This window comes from Papilio machaon, chromosome 14, assembly GCF_912999745.1.
Source record: "Papilio machaon chromosome 14, ilPapMach1.1, whole genome shotgun sequence".
NCBI lineage: Eukaryota > Metazoa > Arthropoda > Insecta > Lepidoptera > Papilionidae > Papilio > Papilio machaon.
Genome location: NC_059999.1, coordinates 4,515,223 through 4,540,301, shown reverse-complemented (window position 1 = coordinate 4,540,301; position 25,079 = coordinate 4,515,223). Strand labels below are relative to the sequence as shown.

Sequence of the window (25,079 nt, the reverse complement as noted above, 5' to 3'; positions counted from 1 at the left end):
GGTATAAAAAAAAATCAAAATGAACATTTCCCGTTAAAGTTCTTTATTAACCGAAACAAAATAATCTGGAAGACTGGAATCTAGATAACTTTTAAGTCCTCCTATTGGTGTACTAATTTAACTGTATCGGAAATATTATTAAATAATTTATTTTGTTTTTAGAACCGAACTTCGTTGGTTCATTCGACGTTGGCGAGTACGTGTTATTCTTCTTCCGTGAGACTGCAGTGGAGTACATCAACTGCGGTAAAGCGGTATATTCTCGGGTCGCCCGCGTCTGCAAGCGTGATACCGGTGGCAAGAACATACTCAACCAGAACTGGGCGACTTACCTGAAGGCGAGGTTGAACTGCAGCATACCGGGAGAGTTCCCTTTCTATTTCAATGAGATACGTAAGTATAGTATATATTAACTCAAAGAAATCGTGGGCTAATGGAAATTAAGTATTTTTATTTAATCTATTACACAGTTTTTTAAGTCATATCTAAAACTTAACATACTTTATAAACGTCAACACCTCATACAATTTAGATTTTCGTCTTATCTGAAATACGATCTGTCAATCCCTACAAACAATTTAATTACATAGTACTAACATTTTATACGCTATAAGCGATGTACAAAAGGCAGCTGTCGTTTAATATTATAGACACGATAAACTTAGAACCTTGAACTGGATTCTTAACATTACTCATAAGAGCGCTATAGGCATTTCTGACGTGCGATGTTGAGTATGCGCGTAGCTTGCATACCTCACTGTCATTACCCTATATCTATTAATCGTCAACCGTCATATAGGAATTAAAAAAATGTAAAGCTTTAAAAGCACAATTTATTGTGCGATAAAGTTTCTGAAAATGTTATACTTTACCATTACGTTCATTGGACCTAGCTCGAATATATGTGACAATCGCCATCGTATCGTCATCGAGAAACTGCATTAAAATTTGTGCAGCGACAATATCGGGAGTAAAGTACACCAAAATCCATGCTAGTCACACTATTATTCCTTTTGGCTTATAATCGAATAGTAAATGAAGATAAAAAATCGAAGGAACTTTAATATTCAAGTTCCAAACTACTTAAATCTTCATATGCTATTTGTTATGAACTCAAAATCAAATGTAATATTAATACCACAAGCCGTGACAATGTTCACCAACCGTTTAGATTGACAATTATAATTGCTGAAACTAGTTGAATTGTGGCGGCAACTTTTGGTGACATCGAGATATAAAGTTCGTGTCACACAATTACGACAATTTGACTCAACTCTCATAACTTTGGACAAGCAAGAACAAATTAGACTTCGTGACGGTACTTGATAATTTTCCGGCTCAGTTTTTGGTGCCGTTTAATATGCAAATTGTATTTAACTTGTTACCTCTGTAGAATTGCAAAAAATTTAAGTCAGTCATCTTTATAAACATTTTCGTGGCCATTACAAAAAGGAATATTAAAATTTCGTTAATTTTTGTCATTGCCAAGAGAGAAGTAATTTATAAATTATCTTTTTCCATCAAAAAATGAAACGGTTTGTTCTAAGAATAATTATAAATAGTTAATGGAATTTATTTTCGTAAAATTTTAGTAAAGCAAATTAATTTGAATTTCTAAAACTATTTTAAGCTTCGAAATGTCTCGTTCAAAATGCGTACCTTACTGCAACTATCAGATAGCTTTTATCTACGATATCGTTTTTAATAGGCATGTTGTCAAGCACAAATTTACTTTAAAAAAAACTCATGACAATAGTCAACTAAATATAACCCTTTCTTTATCAAACAGAGAGTATCTACAAAGTTCCCGGAGACGATAGCCGCTTCTATGGAGTATTTACAACTGCATCGACTGGCTTGATGGGCTCTGCGATATGTACATTCACTATCGGTGATATCCAGAAAGCTTTCGAGGGGAAGTTCAAAGAACAGGCCACATCCAGCTCGGCGTGGTTGCCTGTCATCAGCAGCAGGGTGCCGGAACCCAGACCCGGAACTTGTGTTAATGATACATCATCATTACCCGACACAGTACTTAATTTTATCAGGTGAGATTAACAATAGAGCGCAAAGGTAAATTAAAAATTTAAACATGACCTATCAAGCGAAGTAATTTTCGCTTCGAATGTCATTTATAAACCTTTCATTCCCTGTTAAGTTCATAAAATATTAATCTCATCCAAGTAATAATGTTGAAAATTAAATCCATACTGTAGCTATGAACTGTACACAATAAATTTAATCACTTAAGTGACATGAAAATCCTATGTGATCATTCGTTCGACATGAAATCGTCACAAGTGGGTAGAGCGAAAACAGAGTGACAATCGTCGTTTAAACATCACTCTCGGTCTCCAGTGACTCAGAGCCGCCGCGCATTGAAATCCACAGGCACTTTTATCTGGCGACACGTCCTGTTAATTATCCGACGCTCTCGCCCCTAGAGTGTTCAATTATTTTTTTTCTACCCCCACTTTTTCACGATCCTCGTGTGGAAATGTTTGAGATTTTAACACTTAACCTTTTTTTTTTTTTTTTTTTTTTTTTTTTTTTTTTTTTAAACACTTAACCTGCAACACCCTGTCTGAAACTAGTTACATGAGTTTTTTTTTCATTTGCGAATATTTGAGTTTTAATTAAACGGAGGATGGTTTTTGTTGTTAACGGCGAAACGAATTTAAACAGCTACGAAACGTAGCGCTGCGTAGACATTTCGTAGCAACGATATTTTTCGTAGTGTTCTTCGAGATATTATTTCATTTTTCTTCTTGTCTTCTAACGAAAGAATTCTTAACAGATTCTTAGCAGTTTTACGAATATAATTCTTAATATAATTAAATTGAAACTGAAATCGTAAAAATGATTTATTAGTATTATAACTTTGTAGGTTCGACCTTTCTTTTTTAATATTTCATGTTTGTTTTTGTTAGATCACATCCACTAATGGACAGCGCGGTATCACATGAGAATGAGAAGCCGATCTATTATAAGCGGGACCTGTTCTTCACAAGACTAGTGGTTGACAAAGTGAGAGTCGACATGCTTGGACACCAGCTCGAATACACTGTGTATTATGCTGGCACCAGTAAGTACTTGAAATTATATCTATTAATAAAATATTATCAAGCTTGAGAGTTGGTTCGTTGAGACGACCAATCGTATTGTTATCATTTTTTTACCCATTGTACTTACTACCCTCGCGTAGAGTTGGAATAAGATTACAATGAGAAAGCTCTATTTATACAGTACTTGCGTAATATTATAATTCAATTTATCAAGATCGCACGGGCAATGATAATATTTAATAACTGCTATTTAAAAATCATTTTAGTATTTTATATAAAAACGAATAGCACATAAAACAAAAAGAGATTTATGTTCCAGCACCTACATATTTATTAGTATTTATATTACGTTAGTCTCTATAGAACAGGCTCTCCCCATAATCCCATGGGCATCGTGAAAGCTGACGGTAATGTATGCGATGAGCTCGCAACCTGCCACTGTTTATCACTATTTATACTATACATACTATGTCTATATCACCCTTTTGTGAGATGCATTAGTGTTATGTGGCAGCCAATTTAAATCTGCTGCAAATCTGATAAGATATAAATGCAGATGAGTAGTCTCATAAACATATATATTAAGGCTATGAAATAGGCAATAAATTATGTTACATAATACAGTAGAATAAAAAAAACAGGCACACACATCTGTATAATTCCCAATTAATGTTTAAAATATGCACACGTCTTTAGATAAAGTTAACATTGTTTCACACAATACCTACTAGAAAGGTTTCGTTCGAAATCATCTCGAACAATAATTCTGTACAAAACCAACGAAAGACTGGGTCGACTTGGGACTTTAAAATATAAAAAAAACAACAAATTAAAAATGTCGACGCACTAGGAGATTAAAAAATGGCGTGTGAAAGTGCCACAATGGCCATAACTCGCACGGTGCGGCGGTGACGGTAGTGTGGACAGGCCCTATGGATTCCGAATGCCAATGCAGTGCCCAGAGGGTTGGGGATTATGCACATCCGACTGCGAAACATCAGATTTAAAGTTTAAAACACGAAAAATCTATTACACCGTTCGTTGTTTGTACCCAAATAGCGAACAAAACACTTACAATTTTTAACGCTTTTTGTCAACTCACAATTTATTAACTTTTAAAAGCTTGCACTCAAGCTTTTAAGCCGCGCGCTGTATTCTAGCAGACGAACTATTTCCCAGTTTTAATGGGCCAACAAAAATCTTCTCATGATTTTTATAGAGCACTTTTGTTTATTTTCTCGGTTAAGCCTAATTTTAAATATAAATTTTAATCTATAAATATGATAATATGAAAAGTAGTTTCTATTTTTTATAATGAAAAAAATGTAAATGAATCTATTATAGTTCGCCTATCGCTTTTCCTTCTTCAATGTTAGGGTTCTATAAATTTATGAATATCATGTCCAAAAATAATTACCATAACTGCTTTCCGGACGATTAAGCCGCCGCAGTTTAATCGCTCACAAACCAAAACTATTAAATTTCCTTCAGAACTACCTCACTTGGATCTCATCGTAGGTATGTGCATACGTTTATGCACATCGTAAAAATAATTGTGATTACTTGGATTTGGCCGGCCACAGCAGAACCCGGTAGCGCGCGAGTACAACCGCACTCGCCTCACGTCACATTTCTATCTCGACATAAATTCGGTCCGCCGCACCGCACCACACCGCGCAGCACTAAACAACGCCTCGAAGTGCTAATTTTCGCCCATGTTGTTCCAATTTTCACCAATTTCCCTCGGAAATGGCATTCAACCCCGTACCCCGTAAGAACCCGTACGGAATGGATTAAACTCACGTAGATATCTAACGAAGGGGGAGTTCGTTTACTGAACAACTTTTACGAAAGGCGAGCTCCGGTTCGAGTTGGCGTTTGAAATGCTCGTGCGGAATATTAAATTGTTTAAGCGTTACCTTTGACGTTCCCTCATGTGCTTTAGCCACGTACCGTGATAATTACTCTAAGCTAATCTGCATAATGTAACTTTGGCTCCGTTTTCAATAGCGACGTAAAGTCTATCGTCGAGCATTATCACATTGTAGCAACAGGAACGTTTCATTACAGAACTTAGATGAGTGATAAAATGTTAAAATTTAGCTAATTTTAGCAATAGTTACACTGTATAAACGGTCACACACATTTAAGCCGCAGTAAAGAGGAGCGAAATCCGCATTCCCGAGAATCCGTTGCACTCTTAGTTTGCTATTACAGTCAAAATCTGTTATAACGACATCGAAGGGACTACTCATATTGAGTCGTAAAAACCGATAGTTGTAACAACCGGTGACAGGTATTAATAGGAAAGATATGTAATAACATTCAGCCAGGACCTTTGATTTTGGTCAATTTAACCGGTATGTTGTTCTAAACGATGTCGCTACAAACGGTTTTGACTGTATTTACACTGGGACGTGAAATAAGTTGTGTGAAATACCGCCATTACAAAGAGCTCGAGGCGAGGTGAAAAAGGACAGTTTACTCTTTCAATAAAGAGTTCTCTGGTAGTTTGGCGTTGCCGGCGATATTGCATCCTCGGCCGGGCCATTCGGAATGCTCAGTGCGTTATAATATGCAGTAAACGGCACCGTCCCGGCGGAAGCCTGTAGCAGCGCTCGAGGTGGCGGCAGACAATGAGAAACGAGCGTATGATGTACCCGCAATGCGGGCCCTGTCTTCCTCCATTCCATTTGTTTTATCACGCCTAAATCACTGTTGCCAGACAACTTTTGTGCGCTCCTTAGACTTTGATAAAAGTTTGACATCGCTCATGTACACACGCACTCGCTCCGTTTGTCAATGGAAGGGAACCGAGCTATCAAAGACGTTAAGAGTATTTAGAAGTTAACGAAGTTAATTAAATTCCGCGAGTTAGACGTCAACGTCGAGACTCTTTAGTATCAAGGGCGCCTTTGTTAACAAACAAACACAATATTAATGTTAACGTATCTCTCAAACACAGTTCCATGTTAACAAAAGACTTGAAACTTAATTACTTCGCGTCTGTTTTATAAAACAGGCCCTTATGGAGGTAGTCAATTTAAACTATACAAATAACTACTTATACTAATTCGTTCGATCTTTTCCGTCAAATACTATTGAAAACTCTCTAGAAATTAAATCCATTATTAAGTGGGCTTTTAGTCATTTAATAAATATAGTCAACAATGCACATAAAAGTAGATATGTAGGCACGTTATACAAAATTATGTTCAAATTTTTCATTTTTTTTGTATACTGTATCGATGTTATGCAATTGTTTTAAATAAAATAAAAAAAATCTCCATGTCGATAAAATTAAAGAAATTTAACAGTTCTTTTACTGCATACATTTTTCATTTCCACTTCTGTCTAGAAAGAAAGGATATTAAATTATCATTTGCTTGGATAGAGAATAAAACAAGGAATATATATGGGAAATTAAATCGTAGGCTGTAGCCGACGGAGCGGGCTTTGACGCCAAATGCTTTGAAAGCTTCTATTAAAAACGATTTAAAATTCACAGTCAGCTTAATGGTGGAATCCGACAACTGATATCATTTTGTGACCTCATCGCAACCAAAGTCGTGTGTGCTCTTTGACGAATGCAATTCAATTATGCTCGTTTTAATATATAGGTAATTCCAGTACCGTATACTTAGTTAACTTAGTTTAACTCTTTTATATGAACTTAGAACATAACAGCTCACTCACATTTATTTCGTATTAAATTTTTTTTTCTTTGTTAATATTTGAACTCAATATGCGTTTTAAGATAATAATTTTTATGTATTAATATATTATGACGTATAATAAGGAGATATTAAATATGATTTTATTATCTTCAATATAATTTATTTACATAAAAAACACACTATTGAATTTAAAAAAATGTCATATTTTTATACCCTTCAAATCTTATACCAAAAATGTTCACTCCACATTTCATGCCATGTTACTGATAAATGTGAAAAAACGTAACTTAGGTTAGTTACAAAGTTAATAATAACATGACCAGATTCATTATTTAGCATAATCATAAAGAACTAACTAACCACAGTTCAGCTGTTTACAATAAATTTGAAAGTCCCGTTCGTTGCAACATGGCTATAAATATTGTTTACTTGCCTCTTGTGGCCGGTACAGCCAATCTCCAAACTCACTGATTGAGACTTTAATGCATGGGTAGTCTGTAAACTAAAGTTGCTCAAGCCATGGCAACTAAATCGACATCACATATCATTTTGTTAGACCGCATTTCATGTTTATGGAGAAACTTGGACTTCATGCACTTAAGCAAATGGGTTTTCGATACTTATAAGAGTACTCGCAGCGGATCGGTAAGGTTTATTCGCATGCTAAGTTATTTCGAGGATTATTATTCACTTCGCTACGGACGTTCGTGTTTCTAATAAGTTGGCAAATGTATAAAGCTCCCTGTTGTTAGTTTCTATCAATTATTGAATATTTTTGCTTCTAGAAATCTTTAATTGCGCTTATTATACTGTATTATTTACCGTTAATATTCAATTAATAATTACGTAGAGAAATAACAAATTTACAACCAACCAACCAACAAAAAAAAATCTTCTTGAATAATAGAAAATAACATTGTATCGGAAGCATAGTTTGCGGGACTTATGATTATATTCGTTGCCGTATATTTCCTATAAGAAGACAAGATGCAGATACACTAATACCCTTGAGAGTTAAGCTTATATGTGATTAGCAATGTATGCATTAGGTTTCCTTGTATTAACGTAGCATTGGAGGTATTGCTTATCTTTCTCAGAATAGTCTTTCAACTGTTTTTTCTCAGAGACCATACGTTGTGATGTTATAAAAACTTCATCTTTTCAACTAGGATATTGAATAAATTACATAGCATAAAACCCTTTAAATCCATTGAAATACACTTCTAAATTATGTATATTTATACAAAGGGATCGAACGAAGTGTTACAAAATCAGAATCAATTCTATTTCTTCTGTGACATTGACTGACAGCTATTGTTGAGCAACAAAGCAATTAGCAATCGTCTTAATTAGCATTCAAATCGCGTCCGACGTGAATAAACATTGATTTTTTGCTCCAAAACTGTAGGGCGGAGGTAGCGAACTGGCAGGGGAATACTAATGCGTTCACTTTCGAACGCTTATCGCACCCGCTAACAGCACCAACGTTTTTTGCATAAAACATCTCATCAAAGGATTGCTAAGGTGCCACAGTATATTGAATATCAAAAGGTGCACGGTCGAGAAAGTTTCAGGGGAGGCGGAAGCACAGCGGCATCCCTAATGTTGGCCACCGTCAATTCCTCCTTTAAAATACACCTATGGAACGTGTCCTGAATAAGTATCGCAAAGTTTTCTATAGAGTTTTTGATACTGATTCAATTTTTATGGAATTTATTTTTAAAATATTACATCGAGGCATTGTTAAAAATTCATCGAGGGTCTGTAAATGCCTTTATCCAATATTTATATTTGAAAGAAACTGAGACAAACTTCTAAAGTGTTTCTATTTTATATTTATTTTGAGGATATATTCATTTAAAAGTACATATATAAGGCCGGCAACGCGTCTACAGTTCCTCTGGTGTTGCGGATATCCATAGGTTTCGTTGATTACATACTAAAAGTAAGTCTAAAACTTTCAAATCATTAATTTTTTACAATTTGAATGACAAATATAGATCATTACATATACACCTTCATATTTATATTGATTAGAAACAAATTGTACAGTATAAATCGGATAACCGGTCCCGGATCGGTCCTATGATAGTCACATAAAATTTCTAACGACGAATCTCATAAAATTGGGACGAGAACTCGTAGGCAAACGTTAAAAAGCCACGCTCTTCGATTTACGGCACTCATAAAATACATATTGCGATTCGTGATAAAAGTCCCAATCGAATTAGTTCATGCTGTCAATATCAAAATTTATCTCTTCTTATTTAGGTATTTAACGAGGTATTTCTTTGCGAATGAGTTCTATCTTCTTGTTGCGTGTTTCTTAGAATATGTATTTTATACGTCTCGTAAAAACAAAACTATAAAAACCACTTCTTTATCCACAGTTATGTTGAAGAAAGGAACTGTAACTCCACCATATACTGAAAAGTCCAAAAACGGTGTAGCAAAGAGGTTTTCCGCTTTTCAACTCATAAATGTAATTATTATTTTATTCATTCATTTCTAAATATACAAGTCTTTTTGTGAAAAGAACGTTTCTAAAACCGATTACGTTGACAAATCTATACGTTAAGCTGGGTCTTCTTTATGAAAAGCAATAAAGTTGTTAGAGCTACTTTGTGTTTGGGAATTTATACTTTCTGGAGAAATAAAACTTATATTGTTCGGGGATCTAAAAAAGTTTTCACTTAGACATATCGATGCGAATATTGGTTTGCGAAATTATTTCTTTTCGATTTAGTGTTCATATGAAATAAATTAAAACATTTATTAAAATTTCGGTAGATTCGCTAGTCAAAAATACTGTAAAACAACTTAAAGAAAATATGGATTCTCCATTATTTCTTGGTATAAGATATAACGAATCAGAGTGAAACATATTGTAAATGACTGCAGTATACCTGATAATTTGTCTCCAAAGACTAGATGATTTGGGCTCCCTCTGACATTTCCGTGGGAGGATTTCTCGTTTGACGTTTTCCCGGTGAATTTCCTTATACGATTCGTAACTGTACGGGATGTTCCTGAGGGAACAAACCCGACACATCAAACCTAACGTTGGAATTGTTTAATTATTTTGCCAGTTTGTGCGTGATGGGAATTAATAGTCCTTGTGACATATAGATTCTAAATCACATTAATAAAATGAGAGTGTCTGCATGTAATATCGAGTAAAAAAATATTATTTCGTATGATTGATATAAGAACCTATTTTCAAATTTTTGTCCGTGTGTCTGTATGTTCGCTAGGCCGCGTTTGTTTCGAGTAGTTAATCTTCGTATCGGCTGTACCGATTTTGACGGGGCTTTGGCGGAAAGATAGCTGATGCACGCAGACATATTCTAGGCTATCTTTTTCTGCTCTGACGAAGTTCAGGCGACAGCTACTATACCATTTTTAATTTTGTTTTTAGCTCAAAGTGTAAACATTCAGACAATCTATCAAAGACAACTAAAATTACAGTTTTAACTATGGATAAGAACCTTATTATCTCTACTTTCTTGAAAGAGAATGGTAGATATGGCAATAATGTTTCTATACAGGTGTACTAACACTGAAAACTAACCGATAATGTAAAGAAAACAGTTTTGGCGTCTTTTAAGAAAGAGCTACTCTTCTTATTTTGATAAAAAATATATTCATAATTCATGAAAAAATATATGTTCTATTTAAAAATAAGATTAACCATATTAAAAATGTACTTACAAAGGATATACTTAGTGTAATAAAGTAGTGAATCCGTTTATAGATCGAGCTCAAATCGATAGGAAAACATGTAGAGGCGAGGGCCCTCAAAGAAGGCTAAATATTGGTCTACATCACAGAGCACTTAACACGTGCCCGCCCGATCCGGGAGTCTTCAGTTGACACACGATTACGCATGTAAATCTAAGTTTGCTTAGGAGTTTTGACGAAAAATGTAAAGGAAGAGAGTGTAGTACGTTTGCCAAGTTTTTACGATTCAGTTTATTTGAAGACTTAAATGGATGTTTCGGTTTTAGCAGTAAAAGATTTTTACGATCGGCTCCAGTAAGAGAATTTAAAACATTCATTTTATTATTCACTATTACCGCAATGGTACTAAACATACACCTAAGTTTAATTATTATTATTTAAAATGATTGAAATGCAAAAAAAATAATACATTGCAATAAACATAATTAATGAAAATATTTGCAGGGATCGCATTTAGGACCTATTTTATTTAATATATATATCAATGACATAGTGGTTTGTTTTCAAAATAGTGACGTACTTCTTTACGCGGATGATTTAAAAATTTTCAAGGAAATAAAAACTGCTGCTGACGGAAATTTACTTCAAGAGGATATTAATAGATTAGTAGATTGGTGCAACCTTAACAAAATGACTCTAAATCAAGATAAATGCTATCAAATTTCATTCAACAAAAAAATTCATCCCCTTGAGTTAGATTATAAAATTAACCAAAATAGTATACAAAAGACAACTTTAATTCGTGATTTAGGCATTTTAATTGACAGTAAATTAAGCTTTGGTACTCATATTGATCATATTATTAAGAAGGGTCTAAAATTTCTTGGGCTTATCAAGCGAGTAACCAAAGATTTTAAAAACACACAAACCAATATAATCCTTTTCAACGCGTTCATTCTTAGTACTATGGAATACTGTTCGGCAGTCTGGAGTCCGCATTATAAGACGTACATAAACAGAATAGAGAGGGTTCAGAAAAAGTTCATTAGACACATAACTTTTAAAGATAAACTATTAAATAAGCTACCTACGTACAAGGAAAGACTGAGTCACTACAAAATGTTGTCTTTAGAGAACCGTAGAACACTACTAGATATAAAATTATTGCATAGCATTGTCAACAACAAAATACGCTCTTCTAATCTTGTTAGTAAAATCTCTTATATAGTTCCGAAACCATATTCTAGACTAAAAAATTATAAATTGTTCAATACTAGACTATCCAAAAGCAATACCGGAGTATCAGCACCACTTAATCGTATATCACACAATCATAACAAAATTTATAAGCAATCCAACATTGACATCTTTAAAGACTCAAGTGTAATTATAAAAAATAAAATTAAAGATTATTTTCTCAATTTAGATCAATCACCTTAAGAGTTTTTTAGGTTATTTATCTTATTTACTCATTTACTATGTTAAAGTTTTCTGTTTTTCTGTCTGTTTTTGTATTATAATTTTGTTAAAATGTTGTGTTAGCCTTTAAGTGTATTACATGACAAAATGTACTTTGATATAAACATTTTTTATTAGATTGTCATCTTTCATGTAATATGTTGGCTTCCTAAAATAAATAAATAAATAAATAAATAAATAAATTTGCTAATTAGTCTATGTTTTACTTTCTTCGAGCCATAAAATTTGTATAACTATCGATAGTTCTCTAGGTAAAGAGCTTATAATTTGTGTCTACAATCTACATTATACGTTACCTTAACGCTTAAATCATGTTACGGGGACTTAGTAAACAGATTTGCGTCGGGAACATCTGCCTCCCTCTTTTGGTTGCTGGCAAATACGTTCAATGTTTTGCGTAAATGCTTTCTCTTGTAAATTCTATTATCGTATCAGGTGTTTATTCAAAAATATCTGATTTTCGATACATTAGACAAGGTAACTACCTACTTCGAATTCGAATTTCTATCGCCCTAAGCACCTATACAAAATATCTCTGTTTTTTCAAGGAAAAATAAGGGATGACATGTTTACAAATATTATATACTAATATACTCGTAATATTATAAAGCTTTATTACATAACGATAATATAAATCATTACTTTAGATACTGACAGAGAAACTCTTGTTTCTTGTAACTCAAATCATAAAAGTTCGCTAACATGAAGACGGTTTCGATTCAATAGTTTAATGAAATATTTCAACCAAATAAATCGATTTAAATCACTGCCGTAGTTCTAATCGAATAAAGCTATTGAACGAAGACGAGTGAACAATTCGAGCAAAAGCAATTCCATAATTCCATGTCAAAGGGCTCAGAGGCAACAACATGTAAGTATAGAGGCGTAGTTAATGGGCGGAGTGTGTTACTTCATACGATATTCAGCGAACATAATTACTTGCGCTTGTTTGCGTCAATCTGAACCTTTGCCGCGATCGGTAAAACTAATAGGCTGTGACGTCACTCGTCTTTCTGTGCCTACATTCATTACATAGCGACGTACTTGAATTAATAGCACTTACCTTTATTTATAACTACTCGATGCTGCTCACGTATTTATTAAGTAAATAACTTGTCCATAACGTATCAATAGGTCCCACACATAATAAGGTCGTAACTTGTTTTACTAAGTGAATTTTAGCGTTTCTAATTCTGCTAAACAAGAGCTTAAAAATCAAGACATTAACAATGGAACACATTTTCAATCTTGGAACATTTTCTACCATGTCTATGACATACACTAAAATAGCACTGATTAAAAATCGCATTTTTACTTACTGCTGTTTTCATAGAAACCATCGACATATGTATGAAGGATAAACAGTAGGGCGCAGCTGACAGTTGCTGCCGATCAGAACGCACAGCTATATGGTCACACGTACGTTTGTATTATTGTACGTAACCCGGTTAGGTAATTTCGCTACATGCCTCTAATCCAATTAGCTATTAAGATTCGTGTCCTGAATATTAATTTCATTCGTGGATCGGCCTTTGTAAGTAAACTGTAGAGGGTCGGCCTGACCTGACACACAATGAAGGCTTTCCCGCTCTAAATGGTGTGGCTACGTGCTCAATACGGTTTCAGTTTGTGAAGATTCCGTGGAAAATCTTTTTCTTCGTTTTTTTTTTATTTCGTTCAGGTAAAAGTTTTCGAAAACACAGGTCGCCATTTTTACGAGTTGGCGAAGTTTATTTTAGTATTCGTGGACCTCTTTAGATTGCAAAGCAATCCGGGAAATATATTGGATTTTTTATCTAACTTGCTAAAGTCTACTTCATTTAAGTATGATAATATGTTATTATAACATAACATAGATATGATTCATAATGTTTATTGTAATTACAAAAGATCAAAAGAAATTAAAGTATAAGATGGACACTATTTTCTATAATGTTTGTTTAATTAATAGTCATATATTATCTGACGAAGTTAAGACTCTACTGATCCTTAAAACAGTTAAGGCTATAAAAGCTGTCACAATGAGAACATTTTATTAACCTTTAAAATTTATAATTAAAAAAGACGACCAATATAGCTAAGATCACCACAGATTCTTAATTTCAAAGTATATAATGGAATATATTTGTCATTGTTGCGATCAATATCTCAATCTGCGAGCTGACTTCCCGCCGATGAGGACTCAAATTGATTGACGCTGTCTCTTTGATGCGCCCTTACAATTTATCACTTTGTTAGACAAGCTATTTATAAATGTACAACGTTTTGATTTCTTGAATTATTACATCGTTTTAACTAATTGCGACGTTTTCAAATGATGGAAATGGGACACGAATTTATTAATACCTGTATTATTTATTCAGTAAAGATACTTCGAAACAAAGTATTACATCACCTGTAGTTGTCTAATCTCTTTTTAGAATTATTATTTAGAAAATTCAATCTTCGATTTAATTACTCAATTAATAAAGACAATATAATATTAAAAACTACTATACTGATAATAATAAAAGTCATGTAATACGTTCAATATTTTACTGATGGTTTAATTTCGAATGTTTAAAAACAACTAAACATAACACTTGTTGATACATTATTAGTCTTACTGGCTACATATGTTAAAATACGTTAGTAAGTTGTGTTGTACATATATAAATAAGAAATGGCAAACATCTAAAGCGCAATAAACACGACTTGGCCTCGCAGACCTCACTAATTGATCCCCGAACGTAACGAACCATTTTAATTTCTTCTTGCGGTGAGACGGTGCCCTTTGGGGTCACATTTATCAAGGGAATACCCTTACCTATAAATATATTGTTAGGCATTTCTCTCTATATACCCCTGTTAATGGCAAGACAAAATATATTTTAACAATTACCAACAGTTTATTTTTTTATTTACTAAATTAAATTCGACTATCATGGAAACAGACTGTTTTCTTTGTAATGTGTACTGAATTAATTAATAAATGTGTAATTGCTGTAATGTTCAATATCGTATATTTTCCCGTAAACTGGTCTATATATTATAATAGTTATATTAGAGTTAAATGATAAATCTTAAAAAAACATCTTAAAGTATTAGAAGAAAATATTAAGTGTATTTGAGAAAGAGAAATATCTCGTGTTCTAATAACGCGTTTATAGTCCGACTGAGTCAGTCGACATTATCACAGCCTTTGTATTACGAGGTAATATTTTCTTCGTGGAGTAATTGTTTTTTTTTTGTTGCAGACGAGGGCAAGATTCATAAGATCGTGCAATGGACTCGCAATGGAGATAACCAGTCGGCGTTATTGGACATCTTTGACGTCACTCCCGGCGAACCGATTCAGGTATTTCTGGCAAAATTATTGATGTTTCACTGTCAGTTTCTATAACCAAAACAGTTGCACAAAAATATATTGTGAGGTTTATGCTTCTATATTGAAATGTTAACGTTAAAAAGATACCGACCAACTGAACACATCAGATCAACGGCCTAATATGCGTATGGATATTATAGATGTCTTAATGGATATTATAATGTCAAATCCTTAATTCCTGCATACCTTATAAAAATACGGACATTGTATACAACATACATTGTATATAATATACATTGTATACACAATATTCAAATATCAAACGGCGTACGGAGACACGTAGGTATAATTGAGTCACTATATAAATAGCTCTTCATAATTAATACATTATAAGTTAATAACTATGTACATGAAAGAGCCACTGGAAAGCTTGAGATGCTTTTAACTACTTACTTTACAATTTCCGTAACTTAACATTACTGATACTCATTTAACATTTATTAGATTCCACGCTACGATATGTAATTTAATCATAAATTGGAGTTAACAATCTTAAAGATTTTGTGAAAAAACTAGATATTGAATTAGCAGTATGTAATTCTAATTGCTAAAAATATAGTACAACAAAATTCAATTTAGAAAGTCGTCAATAAAAGACGTATGTTAATTCTGAGTTACTTTGGTAAATTTTTTGGGATTCCACGCAGCCATAGTTGCATGGAATAAAGGTCTTATCAGTCAGTTACATCGCACGTAATTAAGACTGATTGTTTATGCAGGCTATGGCGTTATCCCGCGCGCACGGCTCTTTGTACGCAGCGTCTGACCGACGAGTGTTGCAACTACGCTTGGCACTATGCGCGCGTCGCTATGACGCGTGCGTGCGCTGCGCCCGCGACCCATATTGCGGTTGGGACAGAGATGCCTCCGTTTGCCGCGAATATGTACCGGGGTGAGTACTACATCCTATCCCAGTCACCGGCAAATCGTGTATTGCGCCTGTTTCTAACTTGCCTAGGCAACTTGTGAAGACTGGGCAATTTGCATATAGACCGAAATTGATGTGTTACATCTGATTAGGAAAGGTGATGGGTTCCCGGTAAATGACAACTAATGAAGATGAAGAAACACGTCAATTACGTCACGCCATACAATCTTTGAATTCTATTCTAACTTCACATCTATCTCTAGATTAATTCAAGATGTTGCCAACGAGACGGCGGACATTTGCGACTCATCGATATCCCGTAAGAGCGTATCTGCGACGTGGGGCCAGAGCTTGCACCTCGGCAGCTTCGTCAAGATGCCGGAGGTGCTGCAGCCCCGCGCCATCACTTGGTACCACTACTCCAAGGACAAGGGACGACATCCTATTACATTTAAGTGAGTAACGCGTGGTTGCGAATGTTAGTTTATAATTTTTCCATTAGATCAAATGAATGTACAATTTACTATTTGCTGACAATTTTCAATATACCTATTTCTATCTTGACTCAAACTTAAAACAAAGGAAAATGACTGTGCTACGCAATCAAAAAAGCTGAGCTTTCGTTTCCAACCAGCATAAGCACTTATACTAACTACTATTTAATAGCAAAAAAGAGTGTTGAAACTTGTTCTTTTGTATGTTTTATTTCGTAAAACTAATTCTTGACGTGGAATAATGAAAAGCTTCAAAAAAAACTTCAGACTTGACGCGCTTACCAAAAGCGATTTAAATATCAACACGAAAAATTTCGTGTGTACTTTCAAATCTACATTACGCCCAAATAATTTCTACACGTGTGTCATAAAACCACCCGGCCATAATGAAGCTCGAAGTTCCACCCTCACCTATACGATGGAAACTTTTTAAAGCATTAAATTTCCTCCAAAACATTGAACGAGCCCATATTATTACCGGCGGCGAAACGAAACACCGAATAGAAAACGAATGCGCCGCAAAAAGGAAATTTCGAAAAACGTTTAAGGCAAAAGAACACGCATGCAACGAAGTTAATTAGTGTGTTTCGAATCCACTGTTATCGCACTTCCTCTTGTATAATTAAAATGCAAGGGGCAACGCGGAATCAAGGCTTTGTTTGTCGAGTTTCATACGCCTGTCCTCTGTTTTGCTGTAAAGCGGGTGAAATTAGTTCAAAGTGCCAGTGCTTCTTTTCAAAATGCACGAAGTGTTTTTTTTTTCAATTACAATAGTCGTTTTACACACACACCTGTAACTTCAAACTGAATATGATACCAACTATTAACGTTATATATTTATAACTGTCAGAGTTATATTGTACTATTCTTAGTTATGTAATCACTAAATGTAATATAATAAAAACATTTTTTTAAGATTTTTGGCCCGGCAACGAACAATATGTAATATTATGTAATTTATTACAGCAAACCAGAGAAATACATAGAGACGTCAGAGCACGGCTTGCTTATCATATCTGTGAATGAGGGAGATGCAGGCAGATACGATTGTTGGCTCGGTGGATCTCTCCTCTGTTCTTACAACATCACAGTCGACACTCATCGGTAAGTAAAACTATATTACAACAAATATAAATCATTACATTTTTTACATTTAATTTGACTCCATTGCTTTGTTCTTACTTACATCGTTTAAAATGTACGTATTTCTTTTCAGATGTTCACCTCCAGAAAAGAGCAACGAATATCAAAAGATTTATTCGAACTGGTGTCATGAATTCGAAAAATACAAAACCGCTATGAAGACTTGGGAAAGAAAACAAGAGGTAAATTATTTATTAAGAACTAAATGGTGAAATGTTTTACGAATAATGTAAAAGCTGTATAATTCTGTTTTACTAACATAGTCAATAATAACTTTATTTCTTTTGTTTCAGCAATGCGCTCGTCAAAATGACTCGAATCAGAATACGCATCCAAACGAAATAGTGTGATAGCTCCTGAACATCGCCTATCTCATGTTCCAGTCGGTTAATTACTATGCGGGGGCGATCCCAGTTCCCTATCTGTCGGCCGGCCTCAAACACTTCAATATATTCTCGTGAGAACATCCGTCAACAATCCGCTCCAATATAAAGTGATTTAGCGACTCCATAGATTTTACTCGAACTCAACAGTGCTAAAACTCTCCATAGATTTTACATTCTGTGACTTTATAAACTAACCAAATGTGCATCGACTTCATGAGAAGGTGATTTGACGAAAATTTAATGGACAATTGAAATTGTAATTGACGAGCGTGCGTTGACACGGATTATAGTGGTCAGTTTAAACTTCGTTCTTTGGATAAGGTATAGATTTTTTAGGTAACTGGTGAATTACTGACGTAGTAAGTGTATTTATTCATTCTGAGTGCTTTATTTACAACAAAGAAATAGAGACATGTTTGAAATTTTACAATCCAGATCATCAAAGTTCCGTTAGTTTTATACGACGAATAATTGTAAACTTACTAGATTTCTGTTTTAACAAAACCTTTAGTGATTACTCACATAGAAAGGTAATTATGATGCAATATAGTAGAGGAGTATGTTACGGTCGTATGTTTTGTGATTAGGGTTATTATAAATTCGATATCAGATCGTTAGTGAAAAAAGCTCAGAGTACCTGTGTACTAATGAGAGAATAAGATACGTATGCGTCGCGTGGCGCTTGTGACGTCACTTCGTGGCCGCCATTCTGAATCTCCGAGGGTTGTGGGAGGGTATGCCTCATTATTTTCCCCTATATGTGTAAATAGTTACCCTAATTTCGACCTACCTATTAAAGTAAGTACGTATAGGATGCACGTCCTTAATTGTAATGAATATAATTTAAGCCTGTGATATAAACAAATTTGGTTAGAAATGTTATTTTTAAGTCGATGTGAAATAATAAAATAAAAAAAATTAAACGCGGAATTAATAAAAAAATACAGTTGCGATCGCGCCAGTTATTTTTAAAACCATCTAATTCACTGTGAATCAAATCAACTAAACATTGATTTATAAATTTTCCTCACACTTTCCTGAATTGTAACTTGTAGTTATTATAATAAGTTGTCGGAAATAAACCAAGCATTTTATATTTTTATCGCTTCATTATCGCTTTGAATATAGCTACATTTAGCTGAATAAGATGTAAAAAGAGTACTTTAAATAATTGAAATCCACAAACTAATATATAAACAAAGTTTTTAAGTAAACATTATATAATGAGTACCACACATTGATAAGATGGCAAAGATCATGAAGTCTATGTGTATAAAAATAATAGGTGGAATTAAATAAAAAAAATAAAAGATAGTAATAAATCAATGAAATTACAAGATTTGAATAATTATAACCATAATTATGATGGTCAGTATTTTTGTCAATAAGCAATAACTTAGAAGCTTTGTCTATGTATGAGTAGTGTTATATTTTAAACAATATATATACAATGATCTCAGAGAGAATCCAGTACCTAAGACCCATCAGAGGCAACAATCAACATATCCTTTATCCTTTTAGCGCCAAATTTTTCAAATATATTAATTTTAATACTGAAAATCATTAATACCTATTTATTGTAAAATCCATTCATCACTATAGCTTTTTGTATAATCCATTTAGCAGCAATAATTATTTACTCTCAGCATAGCTTGCTCACTGAGTAATAATGTATGTAAGGACAGCAAGTAGATGTTTTAACATTTTCTCGCAATAAAAAAAATATCTATAAATTTCTTGTATCTTTTAAATGTTATCTGTCCTCACAAACATTAATACTCTGTTAATTTTAATGTAATAAAATAATATAATGTTATTAGTAATTGTAGACAGTGTTCTAGTGAATATTTCTGCATATTTTTGTACAAAGATTTGATCTTAATGTTATAGGTTTTTAAATAAGTACCGATAACCTGTCATCCTCACTTAGTACCTATTCGAAATTTTGCTCGATTCCATATCATAAGTTATTATACTATTTAAGAGCTTGTATTTATATTACTATAACATTTGAGGAGGGTCGGAACAAAAAATGATAAATTATTATTTTTTTAATTTGGAAAACTGTGAAAATATGGCCAAGTCTAAGGTCCATCGTATCATCGTAAAAAAATGTCTAAATATGATTTATCGGTTTTTGTTCCGACGCACCTCATTTATATTTATAAAAAATAATAATAAACGAATTGCATTTTCGAAAAATCATTATTATATGAATATTTTTTCTAGACATTTATTGAGAAAATAGTGAATTTTAATCAATTCTTTTCGTAGCTTTTTTATGAGTAACATTGTTTTATTTATACAAAGTTTAATTTGTGTATTTTAATTAATTAGTATAGTGTTATTAAATTACTTATTGTTAGATTTAATTTATATTTCAATAAATATGATATAGATATGCGTTCGTTGCGAAATCCGTCACAAATTAGAATTCAATATATATAAAATGCAATCAGTATTGCGTTGAATCAGACCTCGTAAATTAAATATTTATCAAGAAAAAATGAAACTAAGAAAAAAACCCGTTCATGGCAAAAGTCCGTAATATATAGGTGCTTCAGAGATTCTTAATTTTGCTTGATAATTTTATATTTAAAACAAATCAGATTTCATATCATGATGTACATACATGAAAATCGAAATAGATATAAAAAAATTGGTAAGGAATATCTGAGCTTTGTCGTTTATTATTATGTATCCTAAGATTCGGTACTTAAGTATTGTAGTTATAAAACTTACGATTCCTCGTCTTCGGGGATAATCTTGCGCAATAATTATAGCTAATTTACTTATCGTCTGTACTAATCGAATAGCTCTGTAAATTCCACATGTTACTATACTATGTAAGTTAAACATTCGTAGCATTAAGGTTTTATATAATAAATCTATGAAATGTATCTTGCATATACCGAAGTTTTCTTTTAAATATCCTTAAAAATAATACAAGCAAATGACTTACCTGATTTTAGGTGACCTCGAAAACATACCTGCAACAAATTACATTAGGCACACATATTACATATTACAAGCTAAATTGTTGGAGTTAGATTTCAACATTCAGTAATAAGAAAAAGCTTTTTCGAGCAACAACTGTTGTTGTAAATACATAATTGTAATTCGTGTCGAAGTCGACGCTATTTGTGCTCAATTGAATTCTTAATACATTTTAAGGTTTCATCAAAACCAACAGAAAATGTGACTAACAATTTTTACTATCAAAAAAGGTTTCTTTTTCTATTTTCAAAAGCACATTTTTAAATAACTCAAGAAAATATACTTCTCACGAGTCTCATAACATTATAATAAAAAATGACACAAAAAAAACTCCTAAAAATGATGTTTAAAATAGTTTCAATCTATCAAGTCGCATACCGAGTTGACATTTTCGTCATAACAGAGCTGGAGGGTGTTGCCCCGACGAGGGGAGACCGTCCAGGGGAGAGGACTATAAAAAGTGAGGGCGCGTAATTATATGGTGCCACTAAACTAATTTCACGATACATTGCCGACGAAATCTGTGCATGGCACCGCCTCGCCTGTTGGCAAATTGTGATTTTTCGTTAGCAACGAAACGTCTGATTACTATTGTTTGGGTATTCTTATGAATTGCTAATATCACACTACATGTTAGTACACAAATTGCTTTTGTGATGAAATTGCGGGTTGTGTATTTTTTACATAATATAAGGGTAAAAGAAACATTTCAACATTTTGACGTTAAAAATTCATAATATTTTGTAACCATAATTTTATAGATAACAAGAATACTTCTTTGAATGTCAAATCCGATGAGGACTTAACCATGTTTAAATTCTATTTCGTTGTATTACTAATTTAAATATGTACTGTACTTGTACTTAAAGTTATGGCCGAAAGTTTTAGAAATACATATTTGTTTTATATCTACTTATATAATTAGTTCCTCTATTATCAGATTGATACATACTAATTAAGCAATTACTATCATATTGTTAGAAACTAGCGCTGTACTAGTTGCAAGTTGTTCGTCTCTCACAAGGCTCAGATTAGTCGAAAACTTTGCAGATTTGTCAAATGCTTCGCACTAAACTGCAACTAACTAGAACGTGTTATGCTTAACAATGCTCATCCGTACAAGATGCAACATTAATATATGTAACTACATGGATTATACGCTCGCAGCATCGCAACCGGCGGTTCGAAAACTTACATACTATTAAGTACATATTAATGTAAAATATAAAACGAACATAATACAATAATAGTATATTTCATAAAAAAATTAACTCACTATCGACATTATTTGATATAGCTGCATAAATCAAAAACATCAGCACGGCTGCCAAAAATCATTTATTTCGTTATTAAAAGACTTATACTAACACTATTTACACATTTCAATCAAACATTTATATCTACTACATCTTGTTGTTAAAACTTCCCGCGCGATTCTCTCTGTTCTCTCGTCTATATTTTTACTTAACAAAAAGGCAAAGGTCTCGATGACCAGAATGCCACCTCTTTGGCAGAAAGTTTAATTCTGCACTGAACATCACCCCTTGTATTCGTTTACTATGATTAGTCATTTTTTGCCTTACAATTATTTTTTTAATCCTAGGTTAAGATCGTCTACTATTATACTCTTATAACGTATGCGAGTGACACATTCGTGAAATATTCACACACCCAAATTACAAAATTTGTATACTACGTTTGATGTTTATGCGTTTCAAAATATTATTTTTTTGATTAAATCTATTAATACAGGGGAAGAAATGGGAACACCACATCAAATGGCGGGTGTACAGAATGCGGCGGTGGGCCGTGTAATATCTCATTTCACGGCGGCGCACGACTCCGCCAACGGACTTCGTCTCCATTAAATAATTACACGCCGAAACCTCGGGCACAGGGTAACGAAGTAAACTTGATAGTGGTGCATTTAACTTTTATCACTTAAATGTAAAAGTGACCGATATCTGCGAGAGAACAGTGTATCTATCGTTAGAACATCAAGTTTAGAACAAGGCAAATGGAATATAAACGCTGGTCACTGTAGATTAAGTATTTATTCCCTTAAAACGATTTATTTATCAATAATTTTAAATAAAAAGTGAATAAAAAATCCTAGACAAATCTTATTAGCATTAAAAGGGCAGGGAAAAAGGTTAAAAGGATTACGTCATGTGTGCTTAGTTCCCATCACTAGAAAGTAAACGGGAAGCGGGAGTGCAACGAGAGGTCAGCCGGGTAATCCTTTATTACATAGATCGGCGCGGGATGGGCTGCGGTGTCCCACTCTCGTAAGCGCATTACCCGAATTAACAATTAGTCAAGCCCACGTCTGCCAACGAAGTTTGCACAAATTTACATAACAATAAAACCCTTCGTACTCCAGACTGCTGGGCTGATTTTTAATATTAATTGGATTACGATCGCGCACCGTGTATAATGCGTACGAACCGAACGTTACGTTGCGGTCAGACTGAGGTCACGAAATGCGTGAACATTTTATTTTCATTGCAACAGAAATGTTTTAAATTGTACATTTATTTTAATACTTCAATGGTTTCGTATTATTTATTTCCAAACCGTAAATGATATTTTGACGTCAAAGTAGTAAAAGAGGCATATCAAGATCATCCCAGTGAACATTTACAACAATTCTACAAATTTACAAAATGATCTTAAAGACGAAGTTTAGTATAAATCCACCATTATTGTAATATTTCGTAGTTTCATTGATAGCTATTACTCTTATAAGCTGCGCACCCTGTTTTTATAAATTTGAAAACACGAATATGTTCGATACTTCTCTAAAAATAACGCCCGACTGGTCGACAAGAATATTTAAACTTTAAAATCAAAATCTGTGAAGTGATAACGTTGGTAACAATATAGAGACCCCGCATCCACTCCCACTCAAATGGATGCCGATAAAAGCTCGAAACTAAATCGCGATCCGAACGAACAAGAACAATGACATAGCTTAAATTGTAGCATTGTGAACGCGCGGGCGACGCGTCCGCGAAGAATAGAGTCATTTGCCGCTAACAGCATTAACAGTCGTGACCCTCCAGCCATCAGTTTTTGTTTGTTAATCTACAGGAAAGGGCGTAACTCATTTTGTCATCTCGTAATTTAATTTCACTTGAACCCCCGCTACAAGTTCGGTCATGTCTCCGCCGCGGCCGCACCCAGCGCCCCCGCGCCGGACACTCGACATACTAATTAATTTACGTAATTTATTATCACTGTATTCGCGGATAGCCGAGTTATAACTCGACTAAATTTAATACCAACCAAAAACATACAGCACTCGCGGTTTCGGTAGTATTTACGTATAAAAACGTATTACGAAGCGCCATAAATTTCAAACTTTCCGTATCCCGGCAATATAATCTCGTCCAGGCCCAAACGTTATTCGAGAACTTTAATTTCCTTCCACAATAAAAAGCCCAAGAGCCGTCCCTTTCATAGGTAACTGTAGGTATACATTTGGAAACGCTTAAAATGCAATTTTACACGACCGATTTTATTTATGGCCGCCAAAAATGTAAAATGCAAACGTTTTATTATGGGGCTCAGGAAAAATAGGAAGAACAAACAATGCCTCTGTTATCCCAAGACAGGGGATGTCGGAACATATTTGTCCGTTTTCCGCGCTTTGTTGGGGCGCTTGAGCGGCTGCTACACGTCTTTGAATAAAAAAGGAACAGGTAAAAGCTTGAAGACGACACTATATTCCTCTCATCTCACTTTTTAACGTAAAAACATTAAACATAAATATAAAACGACCGGTCTTTCAAAATTGAATTAAAAATCTCAATTACATTTATTAATACAAAACAGACAGGCGTTTTAAGACCCTTTGCAATGAATTGAAGATTCGTATGACTGATAAATTTGATTACTCCTCTTACAAAGAGATTTAATT

The 25,079-nt window shown here is 33.7% G+C and overlaps 1 protein-coding gene across 1 annotated transcript in view; it reads left to right on the top strand.

Moving 5' to 3' along the window:
* Nucleotides 1-18,677, top strand: part of LOC106711289 (semaphorin-2A) — an 81,732-nt gene extending 63,055 nt beyond the window's left edge. The window contains exons 7-15 of the mRNA XM_045680855.1: nt 163-393; nt 1,790-2,048; nt 2,931-3,085; nt 15,139-15,239; nt 15,989-16,161; nt 16,401-16,592; nt 17,598-17,735; nt 17,848-17,956; nt 18,068-18,677. Coding sequence (XP_045536811.1) covers nt 163-393; nt 1,790-2,048; nt 2,931-3,085; nt 15,139-15,239; nt 15,989-16,161; nt 16,401-16,592; nt 17,598-17,735; nt 17,848-17,956; nt 18,068-18,124 — 1,415 coding nt within the window. The 3' untranslated portion in view covers nt 18,125-18,677. The remainder of the gene's footprint in view (nt 1-162; nt 394-1,789; nt 2,049-2,930; nt 3,086-15,138; nt 15,240-15,988; nt 16,162-16,400; nt 16,593-17,597; nt 17,736-17,847; nt 17,957-18,067) is intronic.
* The last annotated feature ends 6,402 nt before the right edge of the window (nt 18,678-25,079 follow it).